A 27,981-nucleotide genomic window follows, 5' to 3' on the forward strand; every position below is an offset into this window, starting at 1 on the left:
TAATAAAATATAATTTATTTTGTATACAATAAATTACAATTCTAATCTATTTCTAAAGAAACTAAAGATTTTGGTGCAGATTCATCTAATTTTTCAAAGTGTGGTGTGGAAGGAAGCAACTTATCTTTGTACACAAGACTTCTGCAAAACTGAATATTGTTTAAAATATGCTCTAAAGTCCAATGTTTTCTCAAAAGAGCATGATCTAGAGTAAAATGACCATGACGAATTTTTCGCAATTGCACACACACAGCACAAGATTTCAAGTAAAGTCCCAGATCATGAACAAGTTGTGCTAGGTAAAGTTCTGTCTCATTAATACAATGTACCTCTATTAAAAAGTAATAATTGTTATTAGAAACTTTCAATCTTTATATTTTAAAGAATTATTTCAAAAATTAAATGTACGGTACCTAGAGTAAAATTAGGTATGTCAAAATGAATACATCTTATATTATAAATCAGTGCAACAGATTTACCAGCAGGCCTTATAATTCCTTGACTTGCTAATTCATAAGCAGTTTGACTCTCTAATGGAACTCCTGCATACCTAAAATGTAAATAAATAATTTTTATTAATTTTCTTGTTTTATAAAGAAAATGACAAAACTGAAAAATCAGTAGTTATAGCACTACTTATATTAATTTTTAGTTAGTTTTGTAATTGGATATAACAAACGGAAAAATATCAACCAATAAATACTATTTCTGAAACAGTCAATTATAGTAATTGTTGGTTAATTTTTTCCATTTGTTATAGCTAATTATAAAACTAAACTGAAAATTAATTTATTATATTTTAAATATATATATAATAAATTTTATTTTTATTCATTACAAATGCAATTTAAAATTTATTATAATTCTATTTTTTACATTTTCTTAAATTAGAAATACAGATGTTCCTCTACATATGAACAGGTTAGGTTCCCAAGGTTTGTAGAAAATATTACCACTTATTATTAGTGTTTGATCCTTCAATGTACTTAATAAAATACATTATTCTTGTTTACCTGCTCTCTACTGCTTAGTAGCAGGTGTTTCAAATGAGGTTTTATAATGTCCAGTTATTTCCATGGAAACAGAGTGACACTTCTTGCATTTATCTCTACTGCTAGATTTACAATTACATTTTGGATGTATTTTTGAAGCACTAATTGTTAAAGTTTGTATTTTTCATAAACAGCAAAAAACACCATTACTCCAACACCACCTTGCAATTCGCACAAAGATGAAAAACATTGATACACAGTAGAAATAAGCTCATATTAATTTTCTTAGCATAATGTTGCCATTGAGAACAAATCCCACAGGAACACTTTTAGTGGAAAAAGGTTAGTTTACTGGTAGGAACGGATGTGCATTTTGGGCTTAATGCCCCTCTTCAGTCCTGAAATTATAAAGCCTAAAATGCACATCCATTCCTACTAGTAAACCAACCTTTTTCCACTAAGTGTTCCTGTGTGATTTGTTCTCAATGGCAACATTATGCTAAGAAAATACATAGAGTAAGGAGAACAGGAAGCAACCAAGATGGCATTGCCTGGTCAAAAAATAAGAACATAATACATTAAAACAAAAACCATATAAAGAGTGTGGTTATTTTAGCCTACTATTGTCAGCAATCAAAGTTGCTAACCTTAACGTCTGAAAGATTTGATATAAGACTTGTTTAAATAAAAATTTTTTTATAAAAATATGAGAATAATTGCTTATAACTTTAACACTTTGTCACTTAAAAGTATATCAAACATTGCAACCCCGATATGTATATAGAAACATAACCAAATGATAGCCTTAAATAATCCAATTATTTAAGGTGATTGTTTGGTTATGTTTCTATGTTAAAATTATTTTTAAGTAATTTGAAAGATCTCAAATATTAAAAACGTATATGGTAAAACCATTTTAAGAACATTACCAGATGCTTCTATGCCTATAAACTACATGGAAAGTATGTGCTATGCTCTGTGCTATCCGTCGCAATAATGATATAGCAGGTCTACTTCGCACTGTATCATTATTGCAGTAATTAAGTAAATATACAGGGTTCCTACTCAAATTCTTGTTTTGAATTCCCTGACTTTCCCTGATTTTCCCTGACCAACTTTGTCCAAATTCCCTGACCCTCACATTTCTTACAGTGTGGAATATCGACATAATGAAACAGCATTTTATTTACTGTGAACATTGATTGAGTATATCTATCCCTCTTTTTTGCACAGTTGATATGTTTCAAAGATTGCCACATTAAAAAAATACAGTACATACCGGTACATCTTGTAGAAAAATGTTTGATAGAATCCAGAACTTAAATGTAATGAAAAAATAAGCAACAAATGAAACACGAGCTTTTTATTTTATCATTACTTATCATTATTATTTGTATGTAAATCTAGTAAATACAAGATAGCATAAAATCAACAAACGGTATTTGATATACAGTACAAATAGTACTGTACTGTGCTTAAAATGAACTCTCGACTTAGAAACATGTAATTTTAAAACCAATCTTTCAACAAAAAGAGTAACTTTTTTTTAAACAGCAACATAATTTTAACAGAAAGTTAAATTTAAAAATTTTCAAATAAAGCATTTTTTCCCTCAAAAAACTTGATCATGTAAAAAAAGAATTAGTTTTCTTTTGTCAACCACATTATATACAATCTATTTTTACACAATTTTGAAATAAAGAGGGATAGGTGTAAGTTTACAGTATAGCTTCTCTAACAAATGTATCTAATTTATTGTAAAATCTTTTTATTTTTACAAAATGGACAATCAAAATACAGAGAAACTTCTTAGTATTAATTCTCTTTTTTTCAAAATACAGATAATTAGAAAATAAAAAATTAATTACAATTCACAAAATAGAAGAACTATTAACACGTTGACTGCCACGTGACTTTTCAGGATTCTGTTGTAAAACGCCAACTTAATTTAATTATATTATATTATTAAAAACTCTAATCAGAGTACATAGAAATAATCAAAAAGCATATAGAATGTGTTTTTCTTAAAATAAAGGTATTACGAATTATCTCGTAGTTGGCTTATGTAACAGAAAGCTCTTCGCTAAAGCCAAACTACGAGTTAATTCGTGCACAGACACGATTCGTCCTGTCACTTCGCTACAGCCAATCAGAGATGTGCGTCTAAATTCATTAGTAATAAATCGGATATAGAGGCGAGCACATCACATTTACGTCTTTTTTGAGTGTGTTATTTTTTATTTATTTTTATAATCAAATTATAAATATCCCAATATGGATAAGAAAAGACCACTGACTAAAAAACAACTTGATTACTACACTAATCTAAGTGATTCAGAATCTGACAAAATTTTTGGTGAGGATGGTAACGACAGTAGCGATTATGTACCATCTGAGGATTCAAGTGAGGACAGTGATTATGACGTCGTCTCCGAACCTGAAGATGAGACTATTCTCGAACCTGAAGGCAATGACGATGCGTCTCAAGCAACCACATCAAATCCAAACGATAATTTGTGGACAGAAACTCAACAAAATCCTGAACTATTTATTTTCCAAGAAAATGTTGGTTTGAAATTGGATACGACAAACCTTACAGTGCAAATGCTGGTAGACCTATTTTTTTCGGAAGAATTTCTTGCATTACTGGTCGAACAAACGAATTTGTATGCTGCACAAGAAATTGCAAAACATAAAGAAATAAAAAAATCTAAAAGGGTATCACAGTGGAAAGACGTCAGCACTGCAGAAATGAAAGTTTTTATTGGACTTGTATTACAAATGGGTCCTTGTTCTTTTCCTTCAATAGAACATTACTGGAGCACAAACGAATTGTATAATATAATGTTTTGGCGATCACATATGAGTCGAAATAAATTCCAATTGTTACTGCGTTATTTTCATTTAGTTGATAGCTCAATACCATCTTCTGACAGATTATATAAGGTAAGACCTATACTAAACCATTTCAATAATATTATGCACCAAAACTATGTGCCTGATAAAAATATGTGTATCGATGAATCAATGATGTTGTGGCGTGGAAGATTGCATTTTCGCCAGTACATAAAAAATAAAAAACACAAATACGGTGTCAAACTGTATGAACTATGTGAATCCGATGGTATTGTTATGAAAATATCAATTTACAGCGGAAAATCTGAAGGAATTGACAGTAATTTAGGCCACACTACTGATGTTGTCTTACACTTACTTGAAGACTATCTTGATAAGGGATATACCGTATACATGGATAATTTTTATAATTCTGTTGCTCTTACGAAATTACTGACTACACGAAAAACTTATGTGTGTGGAACTCTGCGAAATAACAGAAAGGGGAATCCCAGAGATGTAATAAATCGAAAACTGAAAAAGGGGGAGTTTATTTGGCAGCGAAATGGTCCTGTTACTGTATGTAAATGGAAAGACAAACGAGAAGTCCTTACCATTTCAAACATGCACGTTGTTGAAATGGTAGAGGTGTTCAATCGCAATGGAAAATGTTCGATGAAACCGAATATAATTCGAGATTATAATCATGGAATGTCTGGCATTGACCGATCAGATCAAATGCTATCGTACTACACAGCTCTAAGAAAGACTATTAGATGGCCCAAAAAGGTTGCATTACATATTATAGAGATATATATACATAATGCGCACAAACTCTTTCAAAAAGCAACTTCTTCTAAAATAAAACTTATAAAGTTTAGAGAAGCATTCGTCAAAGCGTTGATTGGAGAAGAGATTCAACCAGTTTCAAAAAAAATTAAATTGCAAGAGCTTCACTATTTACAGAGTATCCCACCTACTCAGAAAAAACAACATCCGACAAAGCCATGTCGAATTTGTACCAAAGCTAAGAAACGCCGAGAAACGCGTTATTTCTGTCCAATCTGTCCAGAGAAGCCAGCCCTTTGCGTAGAAGATTGTTTTAAAAATTATCACAAACAATAAAAATATCGTTTTGCTTTTGATTTTGAATAAACTTTTTATGATATTTTCTGTTCCTTTAAATTTATGTTTCTGTTTTATAAATTATCACAAACAATAAAAATATTGTTTTGCTTTCGATTTTAAATAAACTTTTTATGATTATATTTTCTGTTCATTTATTAATAAATGTTCTGTTCATATAAGCCAAACTTGATTTTTTGTTCTTGCCCCTGAAGCTATCTATTCATATTTACACTGATATACTACGAATTACATCGTAGCTGCACAAATATGGCAAGGAAACAAACTACGATATAACTCGTAGGTGGCGTCCTAGGCAGAAACGGTAACTACGAGTCATCTCGTAGATGGCAGTCAACGTGTTAATGTAGTTTTAGCTTTTTCTCCTCAAGTGTATTTATTTTCATTTCAATCTCTTTTTCTTCCTTTTCATGATCTTTTCTTAACATTTTCTTGTGTTGTTTTAAATCCTTAAGTTGTTGTGTAAGTTTTCTTTTTTCTTCAGCCCTCAATGCCTGCTGCTTCTGAATATCTTTTTTCTGTTGCAGAGATGCAATATATCGCTGTCTAGATCCTCTGACTGTTAACAACATTTTCTGGTCTATATTTATTTGATCAATACCACCAGCAAAATGGATCCCATCATAAACTAAGCGTTGAGCAACTAAACTTTCTTCCTTAAGATTTTCACTCAACAGTGATTTGTTAACTGAAAAACCACTCTCAACACTTGCATTCCCATGTGAGAAAGAAAGAGAAATTTTGATAATAGACCATAGATCTTGCAGTTGCCTATCATCCTTCATAATTTCACAATAAAATGTGTCCAGACCATCATCATCACTCCTTTCAGATATGAAGTCCTCAAACTTTGTAGAATAGGGTTTTATGGATACTTTATTGCAGAGTATATTATACTGTTCTTTTGCTTTGACAGCACATCTTTCATCAATCCTGTTTGTATCATGTAGAATCTCCAGTAAAGCATTGAAATACAATTTTCCAACATTTGATTGCATTTTAATAATTTCTGGGTCTAAGCTGCTCAAAGCCTTCACACATTTGTACTTGACAGGTCCCTTCTCAATAATCTTTTGTGTCATCACTTTCAGCACTTTTTGACAATCTCTTAGAAAACACAGAATATCTTTATCGCTTACTTTCAATTCTTTTAAAACCTTTTTTGCTCCAAAACCAATATCCAAATTCTTAAGATGTACCAAGTTTTCATTAGCATTTAAATCTATTTTTAGAAACTGCTTGTTGGTGACCCTGTCATTTTTCACAAACTTTCTCATCAGATTCATTAATAATTGAACAACTGCTTTATAAAGATAAGGTGCAAGAGGTTTGTTGCTCTGAAATCGGGTGAGAAAGCTCTCACTTTGTGTACATATTGACCGAAAAAATAAAAGTTTAACTCTAATAAAAGGATCATTGAGTGCCTGTCTCAAGAATGTAGCCACCTTGCTGTCTTTCAACTTTGTACTGTTGTTTATGTATGTCTTCACAGATTCAATAACTTCTGCTGCACGTTCTAAGCACTCTCCATTCTCCAACCACCTTGTTGAACCAAACTTTTTGGGAAACAATCTGCTTCCACTTATAGCAATGTATTCAGCACGCCGAGTGGGTGAGTCTTTTAGCAAATAGTACAAATTCCGTAGCAGTGGTAACAAATTCCAATCTACTACTTTAAAACCAGCCTTTTCAGCACCATGGACTACATGTAAACCACATGTTCCCATTCTCACAAATGATTTACCAACATTCTGTGTCTCCATGTGATCTTCTAATTTATTCAGAAAACTTATGTTTACATTTGGTCCGTCCATACAGATATGAAGAATTTTTGCTAGATCAAGATGAGTGTCTGAAAGGCCATTGAGAAATGCAGAGAGAAGATCATCTGCTGTACTATGATCCAGAAAGACACTATTTAAATATCTGGTCATAACCTTATCTTTACTCTCATCCCAGTATTTTATCACAAGATCCATTTGAGTTCTTTGAGCAACTTTGTTTAGTGATTCGTCAAAGGAGATAGTAATATTATCACAACTTGTAACAGCATCAATCAATTTTTCTCTGAAATAATGGGCTAGGCCATAATTTATTATATAGGAAGCTTTATCTGGACCCAATTGAAATTGTGTGGCTATAGCACTGTCAGGAAACATTTTTTTGAAAATGTTTTTAATATCAGAGCATGAATTGAGTGACATCTTTTTCTTTACAACTGCCAATGCCCAAGTTATCTCTGCTTTTATTACATCATCTTTTATCACAAAAGGTGTCAATGTGCTGCTAAGAAATGTTGATTTGGTGAGAGACTGTTCATTAATGATCTTAGATCTATCTTCCACAACAGAAGCCGTTTCACACACATTTTGTTGACTATTAGAAGAGTTTGAATTTGTCGGGGTTAAAAACCTTACCAGCAAAGTTTGTTCCGACTTCAATCTTTTTATTTCAACATGACTAGAACTATTTGCATGGGATATTAATGCACGCTTTCCCATATTACTTAACGAGAAAACTTTACAACAAATGCAGCAAAATGCTTTTGTATCATCATCTTTTACAGTTCCTAACCAGGAATTGAATTCTGGATGAATAGCTGGATCTAGCCATTGGAGATTAAACCTCGTTTGTTTCCGTGCCATTATAATTTAAGAATGTAGAAAAACACAAACCTCGAACATTATTATTAAAAGACAGATGAACCAGATCAGATAGCAATGTGTAAGACTTGTTTTGTCACAATACTAAGTACAACATTCAAACGACATCCAATCTGCATCTGCATATATATTAATTAAAAGTAGTGTTGCCAACCAACTCAAAATTCAAATTTACAGCTAGACATTTTTTAATAAAAATACTCAAATCATACTGTTTCCATTAGAACTGTTTGGTTTTTTTAGCTAGATTGTTCATAAATCCACTAAATTAGCTGAATTGGCAACTCATTAAAAAAAAAATGTTCCATTGCCACCATTTTGATTTCGGTTTCAATGTAAAGCCAGAGTTTTAATAATTATTTTTAATAATTTTTATTTATTATTTATTTAATTTTGCATTAAATTTCATCTTTTCATAAAATTTTCTTAATAATTCAGACAAAATTTATTTATTTTAATCCTTAATTACAATTCTTATAATTATTGCAAATTATATCACAAACCATCTTTCTCACTTTTATAGCAAATTTTAATTAAACGAACTAATGTTATAGAATTTAAATAAAATAAAATAAATACAGAAATAAACATCAAACAAAATTACAATTATACATTAATAAAATATAGAAGTTCAGCGCATAGAATCATAACTATAAAATCTCGTTCTTTTGCAACATAACTATAAAAATAGTTTTGGGGTTGTTACGCACTAAGATACTAAAAAATTAAAATACATTTGATTAATTTTTTAAAAAATTTACCAGCTTTTTAAATTTATAATTAATTATAAGCAAGTTAACATTAGTTAAACTATTGGATTATCTAGTTCACTGTTTCTCAACCACCGGTCCGTGGAGATTCTTGATCGGTCCACAGAGAATTTTTACCGCTCTGCGTTAAAAATTTTCTTATTGAAAAAAATAGTGATAATTTAATAAATAAAAATTTTATAATGTATAAATGATGATAATAACTTTACAATTTACTTCTGCAGTAATTCTTTAATATATAGTAAAGTTTTTTGTTAAAACACCACCGGTCTGCAAAATTTTTTTCACAAATTTTATCGGTCCGCAGGCCAAAAAAGGTTGAGAAACGCTGATCCAGTTGATTTTCAAAACTATAACTACAGTATATCTATTACAGGTATGATCCCTAAATTTGCCAAAATCAGTGGCTGTGTTACCCAACATCATTTCTGTTAAACTAATTATTAAACTATGTATCGAAGTTGCAGAAATTAATGGGAGAGGGGGGAAAATATGCTTGCAGTACAGTACTTTCAAGAAAAATTGTAACAACAAATGTAAAAAACTACTAATCAGCGCCAGCATTTTACTGTAAATGTCGGGTAGCTATTTATAATTTTTTTATGTTGTACACTAATGTTTTAAATGTAAAAAACAATTAAATTACCGATTTTTACTGATCTATTTAGCTATTTTGAAGTGAATATTCTAATAAATTACGATTTCGAGTTTTAAAAGTTTGTAAACTAATTTTAATTAGTTATTTTTATTCTAATTAACAAATTTCTTTTTATAATCGCTGAATTATTAAAATTAAAAACTATTACCTAATAGTAGTTTATCCTGTTATTAATCCACAACTGTAAAATTATATGGCTTCAGAACGGTGAAAAAGCCATTTCGGATTCTGTATATTTTCTTATTAAAGATTGCAGCATTACTTCTTGCCACCTGCAGATGGCTACGCTTGGTCAGCCATATTCAGCAAACAAAATCAATGAGGCAGCTAAGGAGACAAATTCCCTGACTTTTTGACAATTTTTGACAAATTCCCTGATATTCCATGACTTTTTCCGAAACTAATGAAAATCCCTGACTTTCCAGGTGCGTAGGAACCCTGAATATAATATATATTTTTTCAAAATATCCTTTTTTGTATGAATTATATTTTGTTTAATTTTTTTGCCAATAGATGGTACTACATGTAAAGCCAACAAATTCAATGTAGACAAAAATTAATTAATATATATATATAAAGTAAATCAATATTTTGGGGTGTTGTGTATGACATTATCTAAGTTAGAAGTATATTAACATAACTATTAAGTTTCATAGTAATTGGTCAAATGGCCTAGGAATGCTTTGTAAACAAACATTCTCATTTATATAAAGATTACTGGCCAAAGACTGACCTCAATGTTACTCCATAATCAGAAGGAAAACTTCAGAATATATGCAAAATTTTAGTTTTATGGTTAAACTAAGTCTGAATATTGTAAGTAGCGGAGCATCTATATTCAATAAACATTATCATTACATAAAAAAATACTGAAAACACTTTGGATTGATCTTTAACATTCATTGTTAATATCACTTTTTTTTTTTACAATGTAAATCTTTAATTGAGGCGGAGCAATAGTAAAGCCTCTTCCATGTGGCTTACAAGAATTGTGTTTGTTCTCAAAATCTGTTTGATTGATTTTCATTAAACTTTGTCATTTTACATTAATTGCAACAAGGAATCCAGAAATGTAATAAAAAATGGGGTTGATGATTTCATTTTCAAGATAAAAGTTTGTTTCACGAGTGTGCACAACAAAGCGATGTTGGGCGATGTTTCAGGGTTGCTAGCACACCTTCTATGGGCTTATAGAATCAAGTTCATCCTCAAAATTTAATGGGGCGATTTTGATAAAACCATTTTGATTAAATGAGCCACTTTCCATTAGAGATGAGGAATCCAGAAATTTAATGCAGGTCTGTTTAAATGTAAAAAATCCAGCAACAAGTTGCTTAACTTTCCTGGCAACATTTAGAACTGTATGTGTGGCACCATCTATTACAATATTTTATTAAAGACTCTTTTTATATTTTTAATTATTATAACATGACAATAAGCTTAATTTTGAAGGTTTTATAAAAAATTATAAATGCTAATAATGAGTAAAATCATCATTAAGTCTGATCTTACTCAAGATATGACACATGACCCCTTTTACTCCCCCATCCCATCAACCTCTAAATCACCAAAATTTAATGTTATCAATTCCCCTAATAAACAAACCTCCCTGCAAAATTTCAGAAATTTTCAACAAAAAGCACAGGAGTTATTAAGGTACAAAGAGGGCAAACAAAATTGTGCCACACATACTAACATATAGAAATTACTTCTGAATTTTATCGCATTTCTTGATATTTCAAGGTGTCCTAAGTCCAAAAACATAAAAATCTTGGAGGTTATTTTTTGACTGATCACCATACTTTTCCTCTGTTATATATAACAGAGCCAGGAAAATAGAAGTCCATGATTTTGTTTTCGATAAACAAAGATATTAAAGTGATAATTTCTGTGCTCTCTAAGGAGCTCAGTACTGAGTGTGCTGAATGGAATTTAGACCTAGGGGTCAAAAATAAAAACAGTATTGCGTGTGCTTAACATAAAATAGGTGCAAAAAATGAACAAAACACAAGAACAAAGCAATTGATAACAACTGCTTTGTTTTTGGATCACCTCTCCATGTTGGCAAATGCAAAAATCATCTCCCCCATGGTAAGCAGGTACAAGGATCACCTCTTCTGTGCCTAACAAATGCAGGGATCATTTATTTCCAGCTCCGCCCCAATTCTATTGCAATACGAAAAAATTGCACAATGTCCTAGTTTATTATACAATTTGTTTTATTTTTAAAGTGTACTAAAGAAATAATATTACATATATATTAATGTAATATACCAGGGATGGGCAAGCAAGAGTTCAGTGGGAGCCGAAATGTAGGTTTTGCAAAATGCATGGGAGCTGCAGTTCTGTACTTTCGTGGCGGATAGTATGGTAAGGTGCGCGATTTTATTATATAATATAAATATAATATAAAACAAATATTAAATTTTTGTAATAAACACATTTTCATAAAATTACAAAAATAAAATTGTAAAAATAATAATAAAAAACAGAAATTAACACTTTCAGCAAGAGCTGCATTTGCCCATGCCTGTAATATACTTTCTCAAAAGTATACTACATTAATATATAATATTACTTATTTAGTAAAAAAAAAAAAAAATAACAAAACTGAATAATACATAATCTGATGAATATTAAGCAACTTACTTATATGCATGAGTCTGATGGGCACACTGTACTGAGGAAACAGCACGATCTATATCTGAATGTTTTATGTGTTCTATAAAATATGTAAGATAATTAATTATTTAAAAATAAAATGTTTAATAAATAAATAATTTGAAACTTGATAACAATAAATTTAAATTCCAAACAAGTTAATTGAAGCCCTTGGGGATGTGTAATGCTAACCCTCAGAATCATGTTTCTGAAGTAATTGAGTTTGAATGTTTGAAATCCTAAAACCATATGAACAACTTTATGTTGATATTTTAGCACTCTTAACTTTGCTTGTAGACGTGGCTGTCAATTTCATGCTCAAAAAGAAAAGATTATGATTATCTGATAAAAAAATCCCACAAGAAAGATTTCACAGATCAAGATATTGCTACAAAATACTTTTATTTCCATTTAATACTTTTGTTTACATTATTTTACTTTTCTTGGTGTTATTAATCAATGTTTTCCACATTAACAACACTGTCATTTGTCTTGATCTGAAAAGAAAGCTTAGTATGCTTCAGGAACCCATCTCATCAGAGACAATATAGCATTCATTTTATTTTTTGCAATCAGCAATGTCCCAGTGTACTTTTTCTCCAGCTGATACACATTTGCAATCAGCAATGATGCTAGGGTGTATTATTTGTGAGTGAATACCTCAGAATGCCAAAACTGAGGGTTAGCACTATATGTCCCTGAAAACTTCAATTTATAAATTACCATATGTAGCCTTTTCTATTATTTTTCCATCTGCAAAAAATGACTCAGTTGCATATCCAAACTGACACTTTATGTGATACGTTTTCAGGTGATTTCCATAGCGAAATTTGTCTAAAAGTTTATCTCGATCATTGATTGCCATAACTATAAAAATATAATTAATTTTGGACAATTACAAGTTTAAAATAAAATTTAATAACTTAATAAAATTATGATTATTTATAATTTCATAAGTTAAAAAAAAGTCACAATGCAATAAATTAATTATTCAGAAGTATCTTATACTTATATATCTTAATATCAATTAATCTTAATATTTTATCATATCAAGATTATTCTTAGTTATTTTTAATTCTGGTTTTACCTAAATCAAGACAATTAATGATAAAAAGAAATTCAATTCAAATGAACCATTTAATTAAATACAGTCAAACCTTCATTAACAGACAAACCCAGTGAACACCTCTACTTAACAGACATTTTTACAATCCCCAGACCCTTCAAATAGTACATCTATTATATTTATCTCTAAATAGCAGATGCTGTCATCCACAACCAACCTTACAAAAACATAATGTCCTTCCCTTAATATTTTGAAATAATTAATCACATACAAAATATTTTAAAATGAAAACAAAGAATTGGTTCAAATACTCTTCCAGTAGATAACAAATTTTAACTGTAGGTGTTTAATAACTGGCTGAAAATAATCATAGGGGAGGGCAGGTTGTACAAAGCTGAACAACATTGTGTGTTAGAGAAGTTTAATCTGGTTAAGTTGTCACTTATCATCATGCATATTAATGTTATTAAATTTCTGTGTTATTGTTGGAATTTAGCTTATGGTACCAAGAAACCATAAGCTTTTCCTGGATGATTCATTCATTCAGCAAGAGCCTTGGTATAGTAGTAGTGTGAAAGAAATTTAAAACAGTTACAACAGCATTTATGTGGTGAAAGTTCAAAGGTTGTGTTACAAAGGCAATTTGCCGACTACTTTAAAGTGTTGGAAGATATTCAGTATTCTCATATTTATGACATCATTTATGAACTTAACAGCTTTGTGGTGGCTTAACTATAAATTTTTATAAATTATTTATTGAAAAAAGCAAAAATGTTCAAAAAATTACAGCTACTTGATAACTATAAAGCACATATAGTAAAATCACTATATGGAGTTTAATAAGTTGCTTAGTTTACATCATTTTTCATGAATTAATAATTAATCAATGATGTTTTGCCATAATTTATATGTATCAATTAAAGTATTCTGTCCAATCTGTTTGCTATTTAGAATTCAATTTAAATGAGCTTTTTGCAGCAGAAAAGATAAATAATACAGTATATATAATTTAATTAAATATCCTACTTATACTTTTTGATATATTCACATTCCTAAAGCAAATTTGATGTTTTTGTAATCCATCATATTCTTCACTATATGATGAACATGTTAAATACAGTATAGCTACCTGCATGTCCTTCCTAATAGTGGACAAACTTCTCGATCTTGACAGTGTCTGCTATTCGGAGGTTATACTATATTAATTTACTTTATAAAATGTTTAATTAACAAACATGTTTTTAAAAATCTACAAATTAATTGAAATCTCTAAGAATTTTACCCATTATTCCTGATATATTATCTCCATGCCGTACTGCTGACTGAAGATTGAAGTCCTGTTTCTGATATCTTGGACCAACAACTAAAAAATTAAAAAATTAAAAAATAAAATTTTTAGAAATAAACTATAACAAATTATCAATTATCAAACTAGATAATCAACTAAACTGCTTCTTATAATGTGTTAGTTAATTTGGACCTTGACTAGAACCAAACTCTAAATATATTTGACATTACACTAAAAATATAGTTCTATATGAAAAATTTTTATGTTCTACAAGAAATCTTGGAAAAGCAAAAGCAGAGCAAACAATTATATTCAATTGTTCACAAACAAAATATGATATTAATGTACTGATTATCCAGAAAAGCAACCATCTAAACTAATTACACTTACAATTAGTGCAAATAATTAACTACATTCATCAACAATTATTCAGTTAGATACTTTAGTTGACAAAATATTTATCATAGTTTTGTGTTTGTAAACTGTGATAGTGTATAATCACATCAGCATATACTCTACAGAAATTCAAAGAATAGAAATTAAACTTTTGCATAACTTGTACCTCTGTACATCTCATGCCTCGAGTAGCAATTGAAAGCATTATATATACCAATAAGCAGTTTAGAAGGTACCATCTCAAACATTAAAATGTTTATGTTTTATTTTCACTAGTAGTTCATTATAGATAAAATTAGAAAAATATGTGAATTGGAAAGATAGAATTCTGAGCCAGAAACTCCTAAACTCCATGTGTAGAAAATACAAAACGGCTGCCAAACATTTTATTGTATATTACTTCATTTCTATTTCATTTATTAAATAATAATAATGTTATTTAATTGTATAGTTTAATAAAATATGAGTCATTCAGAAAATAATACACATTTGCCCATAATCACATAGTGAATCTACTTATTCAATTTTTTTTTATTTTTCATAATATTACATATCAATTTTGTAATTTTTCAACATAATCACTATCATTGTTTAAGCATTTGTCATATCATTTAACCAGTTTTTGAATGCCATCATTATAGACTTCTGCTACCAAGCCCTTTAACCACTGCATGACTTCATCTTTCAACTCATCAGCATTTGCAAAGCACTTTACTCCCAGAAACTCCTTCAATTTTCCAAACAGGTGATAGTCATTGGGCCCCAAGTCTGGACTGTATGCAGGATGGTGCAGAATATCTCAATTGAAGTGTTGAAAACAGGTACAGTAATACCTTGACTTACGCTACCCCGACTTATGCGAACCTGGAGTTATGTGATTTTCAAATCTTGACGATTCGTCTTTTGTTTGAGCGCCACGCAACTCTTGATTACTCAACTCCCCCCCAAACTATTGTTCAGCTTACATGTTCTGACGTGTCATGCGGAATCGACGCATAGCTACAATTTATTTTGTGTTATTTATTTCTGTGTTTGTTATATCTAAGGAGACTTGAGAGAGACTACTATGTCATCCAAACAAAGTAGAACTGATTCTTCTGCATCAAACAAGAAAAGAAAAACTTTATCTTTGAAATGTAAAGTTAACATTATTAAAGACTTTGATACAAAAATGAAAATTTGTGAATTGGCAAAACTTGATTCTTTAGACCAGCGTTTCTCAAAGTGGGTGATAACACCCCCTTGTGGGCAGCGAGTAAATCTAGGGGGTACTGGAGGCAGGGTACTGAACGGTGACCAAAGGCAAAAGTTGGGGTCACTGACAGCCATTCCCTTTCCTCTGTTAAACAGATAAGAGGAAACATTGCATTTAATGGTTTCCAGATGTTGAGAACAATGTACGGTAAGGGCATAAAGTGTGAGATTCATAGAAAAATTTTCCTAAGAATATTTCCAATCCTTTCTCACACAAGAGAAAATGGGTTAGGGGCATTGGGTATAACTTCATAGAACAAAGGGGGCGTTGGATCAAAAAAGTTTGGGAATCACTGCTTTAGACCCAGTTCAATCAGATGATTGAATGATGGTTGGAAACTTGACAGAAGGCCTCAGTTTAATTGAAAAGGGGTTACAAATTTTAGAAAATATAGACTCCAACGAAGAGTGAATTTCTTCTACAAAATGAGAAATAAAAAAATTATTAGCATGCTACGAGGAAATTTTGCGGGAGAAAAAAATCTTTGAGCCGTCAGACGAATTTGTTAGATTTTATGAAGCCTTCTAAATCAAAATACCTTCAGTTTACGATTTTAATAATATAATTTGTTATACATATGTATTATCTAAGATTTTATTAAACATTTTTTTCTAAATTATTGTTTTCTTTAGTCTATGGCTCCAATTAAAAATAATTTGTATGTATTTATATGCAAAGTTATACCCCGACTTAGCAAATTTGACTTACGTGGTTATCGCTCGGTCCCACCTATCGCATGAGTTCGGAATATTACTGTATATGATGTGCTGAGTTGTGAAGACATGCTTCAGCACAACATGCCACACCACTTGGTCTGACTAATCTATGCAACCTATCACATTGTCATCATACACTGCTGTAATGTGACAATGAATGTTTTTTGCATTCAAAAACTGAATAACAGTACTCTTTTTGTATGCTGCAAGATTGTTAACTTTTGTTGCCATTATAACAATGCACAACAACTATATGACATACTCAATCAACATATAAGTTATTTCAAGCAAAGCATATGTGTCACTGGGGATAGTTGACTTTGCCTGCTTGATATCTGTCACATCACCTATGAGTAAATGGGTATTACTTCCTGGATGATCCTTGTAATTATGCTAAAATTAAACTCAGAAAATTTAAAAAGAAAACAATTTTAATGTCAATAATAGTCAATGACATGGGTTTGAGAGAGTCAACCAATTAGCTTTTATTGGGCTGCAATTTGAAAAAATTGCAGCTCAATGAAAGCTATTTGATGATAGTAAAATAAAATAAAAAGACAATAAAATTTTTTGTAGACCTATAAATTCCCACTGTCATCTTTCCTTCCTTAATCTTGAGAACGGTGAAAAGTCAAGACTGGATATGAAAAGCTTAGGGACAGGAGGCCCCAATTAACTACATATAAACTTCCGGTCTAGACCAGAAATTATGTTATTTCAAAAAAATAAAAAAATTGTCCCCTGAATGGAGTTACATAGATGACTGGCACGTGTCTGCTGTTATCAGGAAATGTATGATGTACAGGGGAAAGACACTACTAATTTAAGATGAAGAGCATATATGTTAAATTAAATTAATTAAAAATTGTAGCTTGGCATTGTGATAATGTCACAATAAATAATTGCTTGTTTACTGTAGAAAACCATATGTTTAATGAACTTGTAAACTTGTTTAATGAAAGATATGCTTCCTTATAAGATAAAGATCTGAGAAATTGTAATGGTCAAACCATCCAATAAGATGCTGAAATTCTGTTTCATTCATTCAATTATTATTTAGAGATAATTCTGTGAGAATTTATTTTTCTACTGTCTTCTAATTCAAAAGTTATTATTATTTTAAATTAATTACAAAGATTACTTTAATTAATATAAAATGGATTTTTGCATTATAGATTTAAAAATTGAGACAAATAAGGTAAAATAGTATTGATATTAGTTTTAACTTTTATTTCATTAGCAAAATGTGGACAATAATATTGCTGTGCAACAAATGTCTACACCAAGCTAGCATTAATGTCAATTTCTTTCGCACTGTAATGCATATTCAACGTCAGACTTTCTGCCTGATCCGAAGAGTAAAACTAGCATGTTTATCATTGGCTATCATACTGTCAATGTTGAGAAACTTGCTATACATTAAATAAAATGGAATGTAGTAAGTGTGGTTTAAAATATAGTCAAGGAAAAGTTTAAACAGACATATTAAGGCAAGCAAACATATAAAGAGCAACAACAGCAATAACAAAATATTGTGCAAGTTGTATTTACCTATGTAGCACAAAAAAGTTCTTCTTTAAATAGTGATGTTTCTAATATCAGTATATATTGTTCTATCAGAGACAGTATATGTAGCATATATAATTAAAATACAGGGTATATATATATATTAAATTATTTATCTTTTCAGCTGTAAAAATATCATTTTAATTGAATTCTAAATAGCAAACAGATTGGGTACACTTTAAATGGAACATGAAAATTACTACAAAACATAAGTACTCATAAATTCATTAATTATTAATTCATCAAAAATGATGTGGGCAAAAGTAACAATAAAAAAAAAGTGCTGTTAAGTTCATAAACGATGTCATAAATGTGAGAATACTGAACATCTTCCAACACTTTAAACTGGTCAGCAAACTGCCTTTGTAACACAACCTTTGAACTTTCAAAACATAAATGCTGTTGTAACTGTTTTAAATTTCTTTCACATTACTACTATACTAAGGTTCTTGCTGAATGAATGAATCATCCAGGAAAAGCTTATGGTTTCTTGGTACCATAAGCTTAATTCCAACAATAACACAATAACTTATAACATTAATATGCATGATGATAAGTGACAACTTAAGTAGATTAAACTTCTCTAACACATAAAGAATGTTGTTCAGTTTTTTATAACCTGTCCTTCTCCACCTTCTCCTCTATTCCTATTTTAAGCCAGTCTTTATTCAATGCCTATAGTCAAAATTTATCCTCTGAAAGAGTATTTGAACTGATTCTTTGTTTTTGTTTTAATACGAGGGTAATCTCAAAATCTCAATTTTTTAAATACAAAGAAACGTTTGTACAAAAATAAAGTTCATATCATTTTAAAGCTTGAACATTTATCTATTTTTCTACATAATCACCATTTCAATCGATGCATTTTTGTAGGTGCTATAGCAGTTTTTCTAAGCCCATGTCATACCTGCTCGCCGCCACATCATGAGTCCCATCTTGTGTACACCTTCTGATATTGAAACTTTTCCGTTAAAATCCTACGAATTGTGCTTGGGGAAAACCCAATAACCAAAATGCAGAGATCATCCAGAGTGATTCACTGATCTTCATGCATGGTTTGCTCAACCTTCGTGACTGTCTCGTCAGAAATTGATGGTCTCTCGCTTCTTTCTTCGTCATGAATTTTAGTACGATCAGCTGCAAACTCCCTATACCACTTGAAGATGTTTTTGACATCTATGCACAACTCACCACACACTTCCGTCAATTGGCAATGAATTTCAATTGGTTTAACACGACATGGCAGTGAGCTGGTATGACATGGGCGTACAAAAATTACCACAGCACATACAAAAATGCATTGACCGAAATAGTGATTATGTAGAAAAATAGATAAATGTTCAAGCTTTAAAATGATATGAACTTTATTTTTGTACAAACGTTTCTTTGTATTTAAAAAATTAGGAGACCTTACTTTTGAGATTACCCTTGTATTAAAACAAAAACAAAGAATCAGTTCAAATACTCTTTCAGAGGATAAATTTTGACCATAGGCATTGAATAAAGACTGGCTTAAAATAGGAATAGAGGAGAAGGTGGAGAAGGGCAGGTTATAAAAAGCTGAACAACATTCTTTATGTGTTAGAGAAATTTAAGCTTTATTTTTGTATAAATGTTTCTTTGTATTTAAAAAATTAGGAGACCTTACTTTTGGGATTACCCTCGTATATTTCACATGTAATTAATTGTTTCAGAATATTGAAGGTGGGACATGTTTTTGCAAGGTTGGTTGTGGACGACAGCTATTTAGAGGTAAATATAATAAATGTATTATTTGAAGGGTCTGAGGATTGTAAAAATGTCTATTAAATAGAGGTGTCCATTATTCAGGAGTGTCAGTTAATGAAAGTTTCACTGTATTATGATTTCTTATTTACAGTTCTGACATAATTTTGGAATTGTAGAAGTTCATAACCAGAAAAGATTTCCAGAAGCACTTTTCAGAGTGAGAAAATATAAACTTTTAAGTTGCCTTGTATTTTATTTTATTCATAATTCCACCTTATAATTTCACAAGGTAAGAGCATATTGTTCTAAACATTACTGTATTAATTTTTTTATGGAAATATGTGATTTACTCATTTATAAGAAAAGTGTTTATCTAAAAATTTAATTTATTTTCATTTTTAACTAATAGTAATTATGAATAAAGCATTTGTAATTTGTAATTGTAACCAGAAAATACCACAAACTGAACTTCCAGCTATTGGCGCTGTTTGCCATAGCATAATTTAGAACTAATGCTCACTTAGGGTCTAGACATTTGTCATACTATGATAGAGTACCGCAGTTTATAAAGTGCTTTGATATATAAAGACAGTGTTTTACAAATCATGTATACAGTAGATTAGTGATGGAGTTCATCTTGAATTTATAACTTAAGAGGGGAAAAAAATATACTTTCAGTAAAACAAGATATTTTAATTAAATTTATATGATAAAGTTAATCTTTTATAATGTATACAGAACAATTTTGCACTAATCATTACTTACCAAGAGGATGGTCAGCTAAATTCGGGACCACTTTAACTGTTAAACTTTTTCCACTTGCAACTGACCCTTCTATTCGTACATAATTTCTTGGTGGACGTACTTCCAGTTCATTAAAATCTAAAAATATTTATAATTTTGAAAATATTTATCTTTTATAAAATAAAGAAGCCACTAATACAAGTTAAATATATAGTCTTATTTTTCTATATTGATGTAAGTGTATTTCAACAACACAAATTAATACCTTTACATAAGTTACAATTCTTGTCATAAAAAATATTATATTAAATAAAAGAATGAATTATCAGAAATTTCAATACAAATTTCTTTACTATATAAAGTTTTAAGAATTGGTTTTTAAAATTTAGATTTATGTAAGAGATACACAATTAACATGATAGATGTATTTCCAATGATATCGATTTGATTGAATACATGTAGATAGTGAAAATTGTGTTTGCCATTAATATAATATAAATGTTTTAAAAATCAATTTAATATATTTTGTTCTTGCAAAGAATCAAGAAATTTTTATGAAACAGCAAATATAATGTAAATATATTTAATGATATATGCTTATAAACTTCACTGTAATGTAAATATATTTTATGCTTATAAACTTATTATATATGCTTATAAACTTCACTATAATGTAAATATATTTAATGATATATGCTTATATTTTCAAAAAAATTAATGAATTACTTTGATCTTTGAAGTCAAATTAATAAGGAAATAAAATAACTTTAAAATGCCATAATTTTTGACAAGTACTGATTGATCATTATGCTTATTTACTTTTTAGAATTTATATGTTGTATTATATGAATTATAAAAATTAGATATGCATATTATATATGTAACTCAGTCTATTAAATGCTCCATAGTTTATATATAAAACAAAACTCTATCAACATCATTTAATTTTAATCATTAACAATCATTAATCATAGTAAAGTTCTTAGCTTTTTATATTTCACAATGGTCATTTTCAGGTTTAATTCAAATATAAAAATAATATGATTAAAAATTCAAAATAAATTTAATTTACATGCATATTAATGACGTTTCCTGTTAAGTATATATTAGGTACAATTAATTGTAAATGACAAATTTTGAAGCACTAGGTAAATAATTTTGATATATTTTAAATTATTATAACACAGATAATATGCTTATCTAAAGAACAGTAAAATTCTCTTCCAATAATTGAAAGATTTAACTAATAAAGTTCTAGTCAAAATTATTTGTTTACAGATAAGTAACTCATAAGTAATTCACATCAATTATCATTAACTATTCTTGTCAGCTTTAATTTTAATAACCAATAAACTACAAATGTTTTATTTATGTTATTAATTTTCTTAATGCCCTCAATTTTATAAATTTTTTCATGTTATTGTTATTTAGGTAGGATGTGATTACTTAGTTTACAGGTACTGTATACTCCTCAAAAGTGAAATTGCAATACCATGAAGGAATGCACATAACCATATGCAAATTACAGGACCAGTAGAGGTAACAGAGATATGCAAATGATTAAAAGAACAAAGATATGCAACAGACACCTATTTATTCAGTAATGAATATAGTCCCCACAGGCAGCTATACAGGCCACTATAAGGTAAGACAGACTATCAATGAAGCAATTAATGGTTGCCTGTGGTATCCCTTGCCAAGCTGTGTCCACCGAGGTGCGCATGTCAATTATGGTATGTGGCAGTGGTCCCTGGTGCACCTTGTGCCAAACAAGTCCCACAGGTGATTGATGGGAGAGCAATCCAGCAAGGCTGTCAGACAAAAGTGTGAATTCCATTCAGGTTGGTGAGAGTTTGCCATGTGACATGTGGTTGGCAATTTTTTTTTTTTTTTTTTTTTTTTTTGCTGGAACACTATTTTGGGTGCAGTTTGCACCAATGGCTGAACCATAGTCCCCACAATTCATATGATGCACTGGTCTGCTGTCAGAGTTTAGGAAATGTGCACCAGGGCTGTCTGCTGATTGGACCTGATGCCTTCCAAAACCATGATGCTCAATATAGGGCTGGTGTGACACTAGGCAAAAAGAGATGGGCACACAGAAGCAGGATTCATCCATAAACAATACCTGAAGCTATTCAATGCTCCAGTTGCAATAACAATGAATCATGCCAGGCATGCAGCCCTGTGTCGAGTGGTTAATGGCACCCCCGTTTCTGATTGTCATGCATGCAGCCCAACTTCATCCAACCTGTTATGAATGGTTTGGGCGGACACAGATGCACCTGATGATAGTGACAGGTGGCTTTGGATGTCACATGCCATGATGAATGGCCCAACAGGCTTTCAGAAAATCTGCCAGTCTGTGTGTTCTGTCATGCATCAGTGCAATCCACTCCCTCTTTGGCCTGTTTGCAGATGTTCCTTGTCCATTGTATCACACATCACTGGATGGTACTCCCCTCGAGTCCAATACACTTGGAAACTATATGCATCGACAAACTGAGGTCACTCAACTCAAGGATGTGGCCTTGTTTGCCAGCTGTTAACTGGCAGTATTCAGCTCGTTGTCATCTCCAAAGCATTTTCTATAATTTTTTGAAAGTTCAGATGCTGCAAACAATCACTGATAGCATTTATGGCTCAAGCTGGCTGTTGGTCTTTAGAGCCCAAAACTGCATACCACATATGTACACAAACTTAATCATTTGCACATCTCTGTCACCTCTACTGGTTCTGCAATTTGCACATTACTAACTGCATTCCTTTGTAGTATTGTAATTTTAGTTTTGAAGAGTGTATCACTGATCAATAATATATATAAATTTTCAAATATCTACATAAATTGCATAGTACCTTGGACAAGATTTGTCAATAAAATTTTCTTGGTCATTTCTAATTTAAGTCCAGCAGGTTTATATATACAAAATATTCCATTTAAATATTTCCATGCTTCTGGAGCATATGTCACTATTTTCATGTTTCTATATTTATTACCTACAGAAAATAAAAAAAAGTTAATTAAATAACATCAGTAAATTTACTTTTAATTTGGAATCCTATTTCAATTTAAGAATTGAATCAGATAATTGGATATGTGAGTGCTAAGTTTTAGCTCTCAGGAGACTGTTAAATGACAACTTAGTGGTAGCAAACATCGAATGTGACTCGACAGTTTGTAAAAATACATAAGTATTTTTTTAAAAAACTTCTCCTTTTATAAGTGTACTTTCATTTATAACTTGGAAGTTAGTGTTTTCATAGATTATTTACCTTACCTTTAATTCATTAAACAACAATTATAATCTCCAAAAATGTTTACATAGGATACAGATATAATATCTGTAAAAATCCAAAAAGGAAGTCAACCACATTTGTAAATGAATAGCATGTGTTCATTAAGTATGTATTAAATATTTTAAAATTATTTGTTTGATGAAACCATGTCTCATTCTATAATTTAGACTTAGTAAACACTAGTGTTGTGTTGTGTTCCAAAGACACTTGACAATTTTTCCCATCAAATATCGTTATTCAGTTTAGTCAACTAAACTGAATAAAGATATTTGATGAAAAACTTGCCAAGTGTCTTTGGAACACAACATTAGTGTTTACTAAGTCTAAATTTTAAAATTAATTGAATTATTAATCATAATGTTTGTAAAGTAAACCTCATGTATTTTAGACACCTGTTACTCAAAATTTGAAACAAGCACAGCTGAAGAGGGACAAATCCACTGTATAAAATGCATACCATTGTTACAATGAATGACCATTGTTCATCCGTCTTTGTGTGATTTCTCCTACTGTGTCAATAGTATATGATAAGTCCTCTTGAGAACTGAAACTTAGTGCTCACATATCTAATTATTGTAAAGTAAGGACAAAAAGCTCATCAACAATTGAATTAGACATATACAAGTGAAGTTTTAACATTTTATTCAATTTCAAAACAGAATTACTGATTCAATTTAATTTAAATTCAAAAATTTGATTTAATTTTCAAAATCAAAATTTTTTATTATTGAATTTAAAATTCATATATTGCATTTCTGTTCAACTTTATTACTATAATCTTATTACATCATTTGTGGTTCATTGAGAGAAAATTCTTTATTTAACTTTTGGAATGATTTTTTAAATTCAGTTCAATACCTGAAAACGACCTATAGCAATAGGTTGAAAATGTTTGTCAAATAAAGAATTTTCTCTCAGCAAATTTCAGGAGATGTAATAAGATTGTAGTCTCTTTTTGCTAAGTACACTTGGTATGAATTTATTACTATATTTGTTATATTACATGCTATTTACACTGTAATTTAGTTTCAGGAATAAATCATTACCTTAAACAGTGACATGATTTCAAACTTGAATGTTATATTTATAATTATTTATTAATTTTGCAGTTATATCAATATGGCTATGATTACATTTATTATAAAACTAGCAGATGAGCCTGGCGTTGCTTGGGCAGAAAATAATAGTAGCAAAGACTAAGATTATTAGATTATAGCTGATCTTACCCATTTTCACTAGGTACAAGAACTAAGATAACCTTACTTTAATAAAATGATTAATTTTAAATTCTAAAATCTAAGAAAACTTGTTTGGAACATTATATTTTGAAATTTTCGAATTTGGAACAAATTCAAATATTCATCCAAATTCGTTTATTTTGAATTTATTGTTTTTGGGTTACCTGAAAAGTGGAAATGATTAAAATAATTTAAAATTTAATTAAATAATTTCTTTTAAAATTATTTCTTAATTTCCAAAATGTATACTATATGTGCCACTATTTACTTTCCTTCTTTATTATTTACACTTTATACTGACTTAAACTAACTCTCTCCTCCTTTTTCCTGGGAGAGTTGAATTTCGAAAAATCCCTTCTTAATGTGCATTCTCATGGCATACCCTACTAAAGTGCAGTTAAAAATAAAAATTTGCATCTAAAATAGTATAGTAAAAGCTGTTTCTTAGGATAAGTCTTAATCCTCTCCCTCTCCCCTGCAGGGAGGGGGGGAATTTCAAAAAATCCCTTCTTAGTGTACATTCTCATGACATACCACGTACCAAATTTCAACTTTCAACTTCTAACCATTTGGACTCTGCACTTATTATGGTTAATGTTACCTTAGGTGCCAAGATGGCAGCTCGTCTCTGATTTCAGCAAGGAAACAGTGGGATGCACATTCTAACCTAACCTATTCTAATAATTCAGTTGCTAATAATTATCGTAATTTATTAGAATAGGTTAGGTTAGGTTAGAACGTGCATCCCACTGTTCCCTTGCTGGAATCAGAGACAAGCTGCCATCTTGGCACCTAAGGTAACATTAACCCTTATGATTATTATCATCAATATCAACTCATCTCAATTATAAGATGCATAATAATATTCCTAAATTGTCTCAAATTAAATCAATTATCCTCACTTCTGGCTATTATTTAAAATAATATAAGTATTTAAGGTGTGTTTCAAATTTATACGGACACGAAAAAATTGAAGTGAAACACAAATTTGCTGCATTAAGTGACAAATGTTTTATTAAAAATAATATGGATTTACATGTTTCTACACTGCAAAAGAAGAATTTTAATCAAACATTAACATTTTGTCACTGAAAATAATGTTTATGAAACTCTTATACAAAAAAACTGTTACATATTTATCTGGACAGGTTTCAAATTGCAAAGTTTTCTTACAATTTAATGGCCAATGTAACCACCATTTAACTTAATTACATTAAATACTCGATTAGGCATTGTTTCAATTAGATTCTGAAGGAATTCAATCTTAAGTTTATCCCAAGCATCTGAAATTGCTGCCTTCAAATCATGAATTGTGGAAAACTGCTTTCCATTGTCATAAACTGTACGAACCATCATCCCCCAAAGATTTTCCATCGGATTCAGGTCAGGGCTTCTAGCAGGCCATGTCATCAGATTAATATTTTTACATTTAAACCACATATTTGTTGATTTAAAGGCATGCACAGGGGCATTGTCTTGTTGAAAGATCCAATTTGGTCCACAAATATTTGGTCCAGCTTCCAATAAATGATCTTCAAGCATGCCTTGATACTTCTTTGAATTCATTCTTTGAGTTATAAATGCTAAATCTGTGGTTCCGTTGAATCCAAACGCACCCCACACCATTATTGATCCCCCACCCATTTGGCGTTTTGAAAAAATTTGTTTTTCGGTTCTTAAATCGTGCCAATAATACTTCCAACTGTCTGGACCATCTAAGTTGAATTTTTTTTCATCACTGAACAAAACTTCAATCCATTCTTCGGACCATGTCATGTGTTTTTGTGCCCAATCAAGTCTGTCACTTTTGTGCTTTAATGAAAGTGGTGGCATTACGGCTTTTTTTCTGAATTTTAACATTGGAGATGTATTTAAAACTCTCCACACTGTTGTGCTGCTACAAGGCAAGTCTAATTCTTTTTTTATTTTTCTTACTGATGTTTGTTTTGTGGAGCAAACCTTGATGATTTGTCTACAATCTCGAGGAGTAAGCTTGGGTTTTGGACCTGTCTTGAATTTTGATACATCCTTGCCACGTCTTTTTGATAAATAATCACGAACAGTTGATTTTGGACGATTTATATATGCTGCAATTTCTCTTATTGACTTGCCTTGTGATTTATAGGCATCAATCTTCCCTTTTTCATAATCAGATAAATTCTTTGTTCTACCCATTTTAGAACATTGAACAACATAAAGAATTTGTATTACAATTAGATATGTAAGCTAATTTGCATATTTCAATGCTTGAAACTAAACAATATTCTGTTTAAGTCATAAAATGAGTGCCTGTCCGGATAAATATGTAACAGTTTTTTTGTATAAGAGTTTCATAAACATTATTTTCAGTGACAAAATGTTAATGTTTGATTAAAATTCTTCTTTTGCAGTGTAGAAACATGTAAATCCATATTATTTTTAATAAAACATTTGTCACTTAATGCAGCAAATTTGTGTTTCACTTCAATTTTTTCGTGTCCGTATAAATTTGAAACACACCTTAACTATATAAACTCAGTACTAATGTTTCTAACAGATTATATCTAACTCTCATAAATATGATAAATGATGCATTTCAAAGGAAATAAAAACAACCCCTTACTCTTACCCAACCCTTTTTTTAACTCTTTCCATTTTGTGGACACTAAGAAAGCCACTTTCTTTTTTAGCAAGTCCACTATGGGTTCAGCCAGGTCTACAATGGGGCATCCAAATGGAAACATTGAGTCTGTACAGTACATATTCACAGCCTATGATCAACAGTCAGAACAATCAGAACCCAAAAGTTCATATTAAATCTAACATTGATTCAGTAACAAAGCAGTAAAATTTGATATTTTCGTGCACCTATATGTATATTTATATACAACTTACTATATAATTTAATGCATAAATAATATTTTTACGAAATACAAAACTCACGTGGTAAACCACGACATCCTTCTAAATACAAATTACAAAC

General features: G+C 30.3%; 2 protein-coding genes across 2 annotated transcripts; both read right to left on the bottom strand.

Annotated features, from left to right (window-relative positions):
• LOC136985205 (pseudouridylate synthase TRUB2, mitochondrial) lies at nt 1–27,973 on the bottom strand. Its single transcript, XM_067282436.1, has 8 exons — nt 27,942–27,973; nt 23,341–23,481; nt 20,506–20,622; nt 14,074–14,154; nt 12,449–12,592; nt 11,714–11,786; nt 414–550; nt 1–331 (listed from the first exon to the last, which is right to left on the bottom strand). The coding sequence occupies exons 2-8, from the start codon at nt 23,462–23,464 to the stop codon at nt 42–44; spliced, it is 966 nt and encodes a 321-aa protein (XP_067138537.1). The 5' UTR covers nt 23,465–23,481; nt 27,942–27,973; the 3' UTR covers nt 1–41.
• Nucleotides 1,021–7,743, bottom strand: LOC136985232 (uncharacterized). The gene is made up of 3 exons (XM_067282467.1): nt 5,329–7,743; nt 1,441–1,543; nt 1,021–1,153 (listed from the first exon to the last, which is right to left on the bottom strand). Exons 1-3 carry the CDS (start codon nt 7,616–7,618, stop codon nt 1,021–1,023), a joined length of 2,526 nt encoding a protein of 841 aa, XP_067138568.1. The 5' UTR covers nt 7,619–7,743.
• Nucleotides 27,974–27,981: the final 8 nt, after the last annotated feature.

Source organism: Centruroides vittatus, unplaced genomic scaffold, assembly GCF_030686945.1.
Source record: "Centruroides vittatus isolate TY-2023 unplaced genomic scaffold, ASM3068694v2 contig_955, whole genome shotgun sequence".
In the NCBI taxonomy this organism is placed as follows: domain Eukaryota; kingdom Metazoa; phylum Arthropoda; class Arachnida; order Scorpiones; family Buthidae; genus Centruroides; species Centruroides vittatus.

Coding starts and splice junctions, on each gene's coding strand:
- LOC136985232 (XM_067282467.1), bottom strand. CDS start 7,618: ATGGCACGGAAACAAACGAGGTTTAATCTCCAATGGCTAGATCCAGCT. Junction 1,544..5,328: donor TACACTTGAGGAGAAAAAGC/TAAAACTACATT, acceptor TTTTTTGACCAG/GCAATGCCATCTTGGTTGCT. Junction 1,154..1,440: donor GGAACACTTAGTGGAAAAAG/GTTGGTTTACTA, acceptor TTTAACAATTAG/TGCTTCAAAAATACATCCAA.
- LOC136985205 (XM_067282436.1), bottom strand. CDS start 23,464: ATGAAAATAGTGACATATGCTCCAGAAGCATGGAAATATTTAAATGGA. Junction 14,155..20,505: donor TTTAGCTGACCATCCTCTTG/GTAAGTAATGAT, acceptor TTAATTTTTTAG/TTGTTGGTCCAAGATATCAG. Junction 12,593..14,073: donor TAATATATCAGGAATAATGG/GTAAAATTCTTA, acceptor ATATTTTTATAG/TTATGGCAATCAATGATCGA.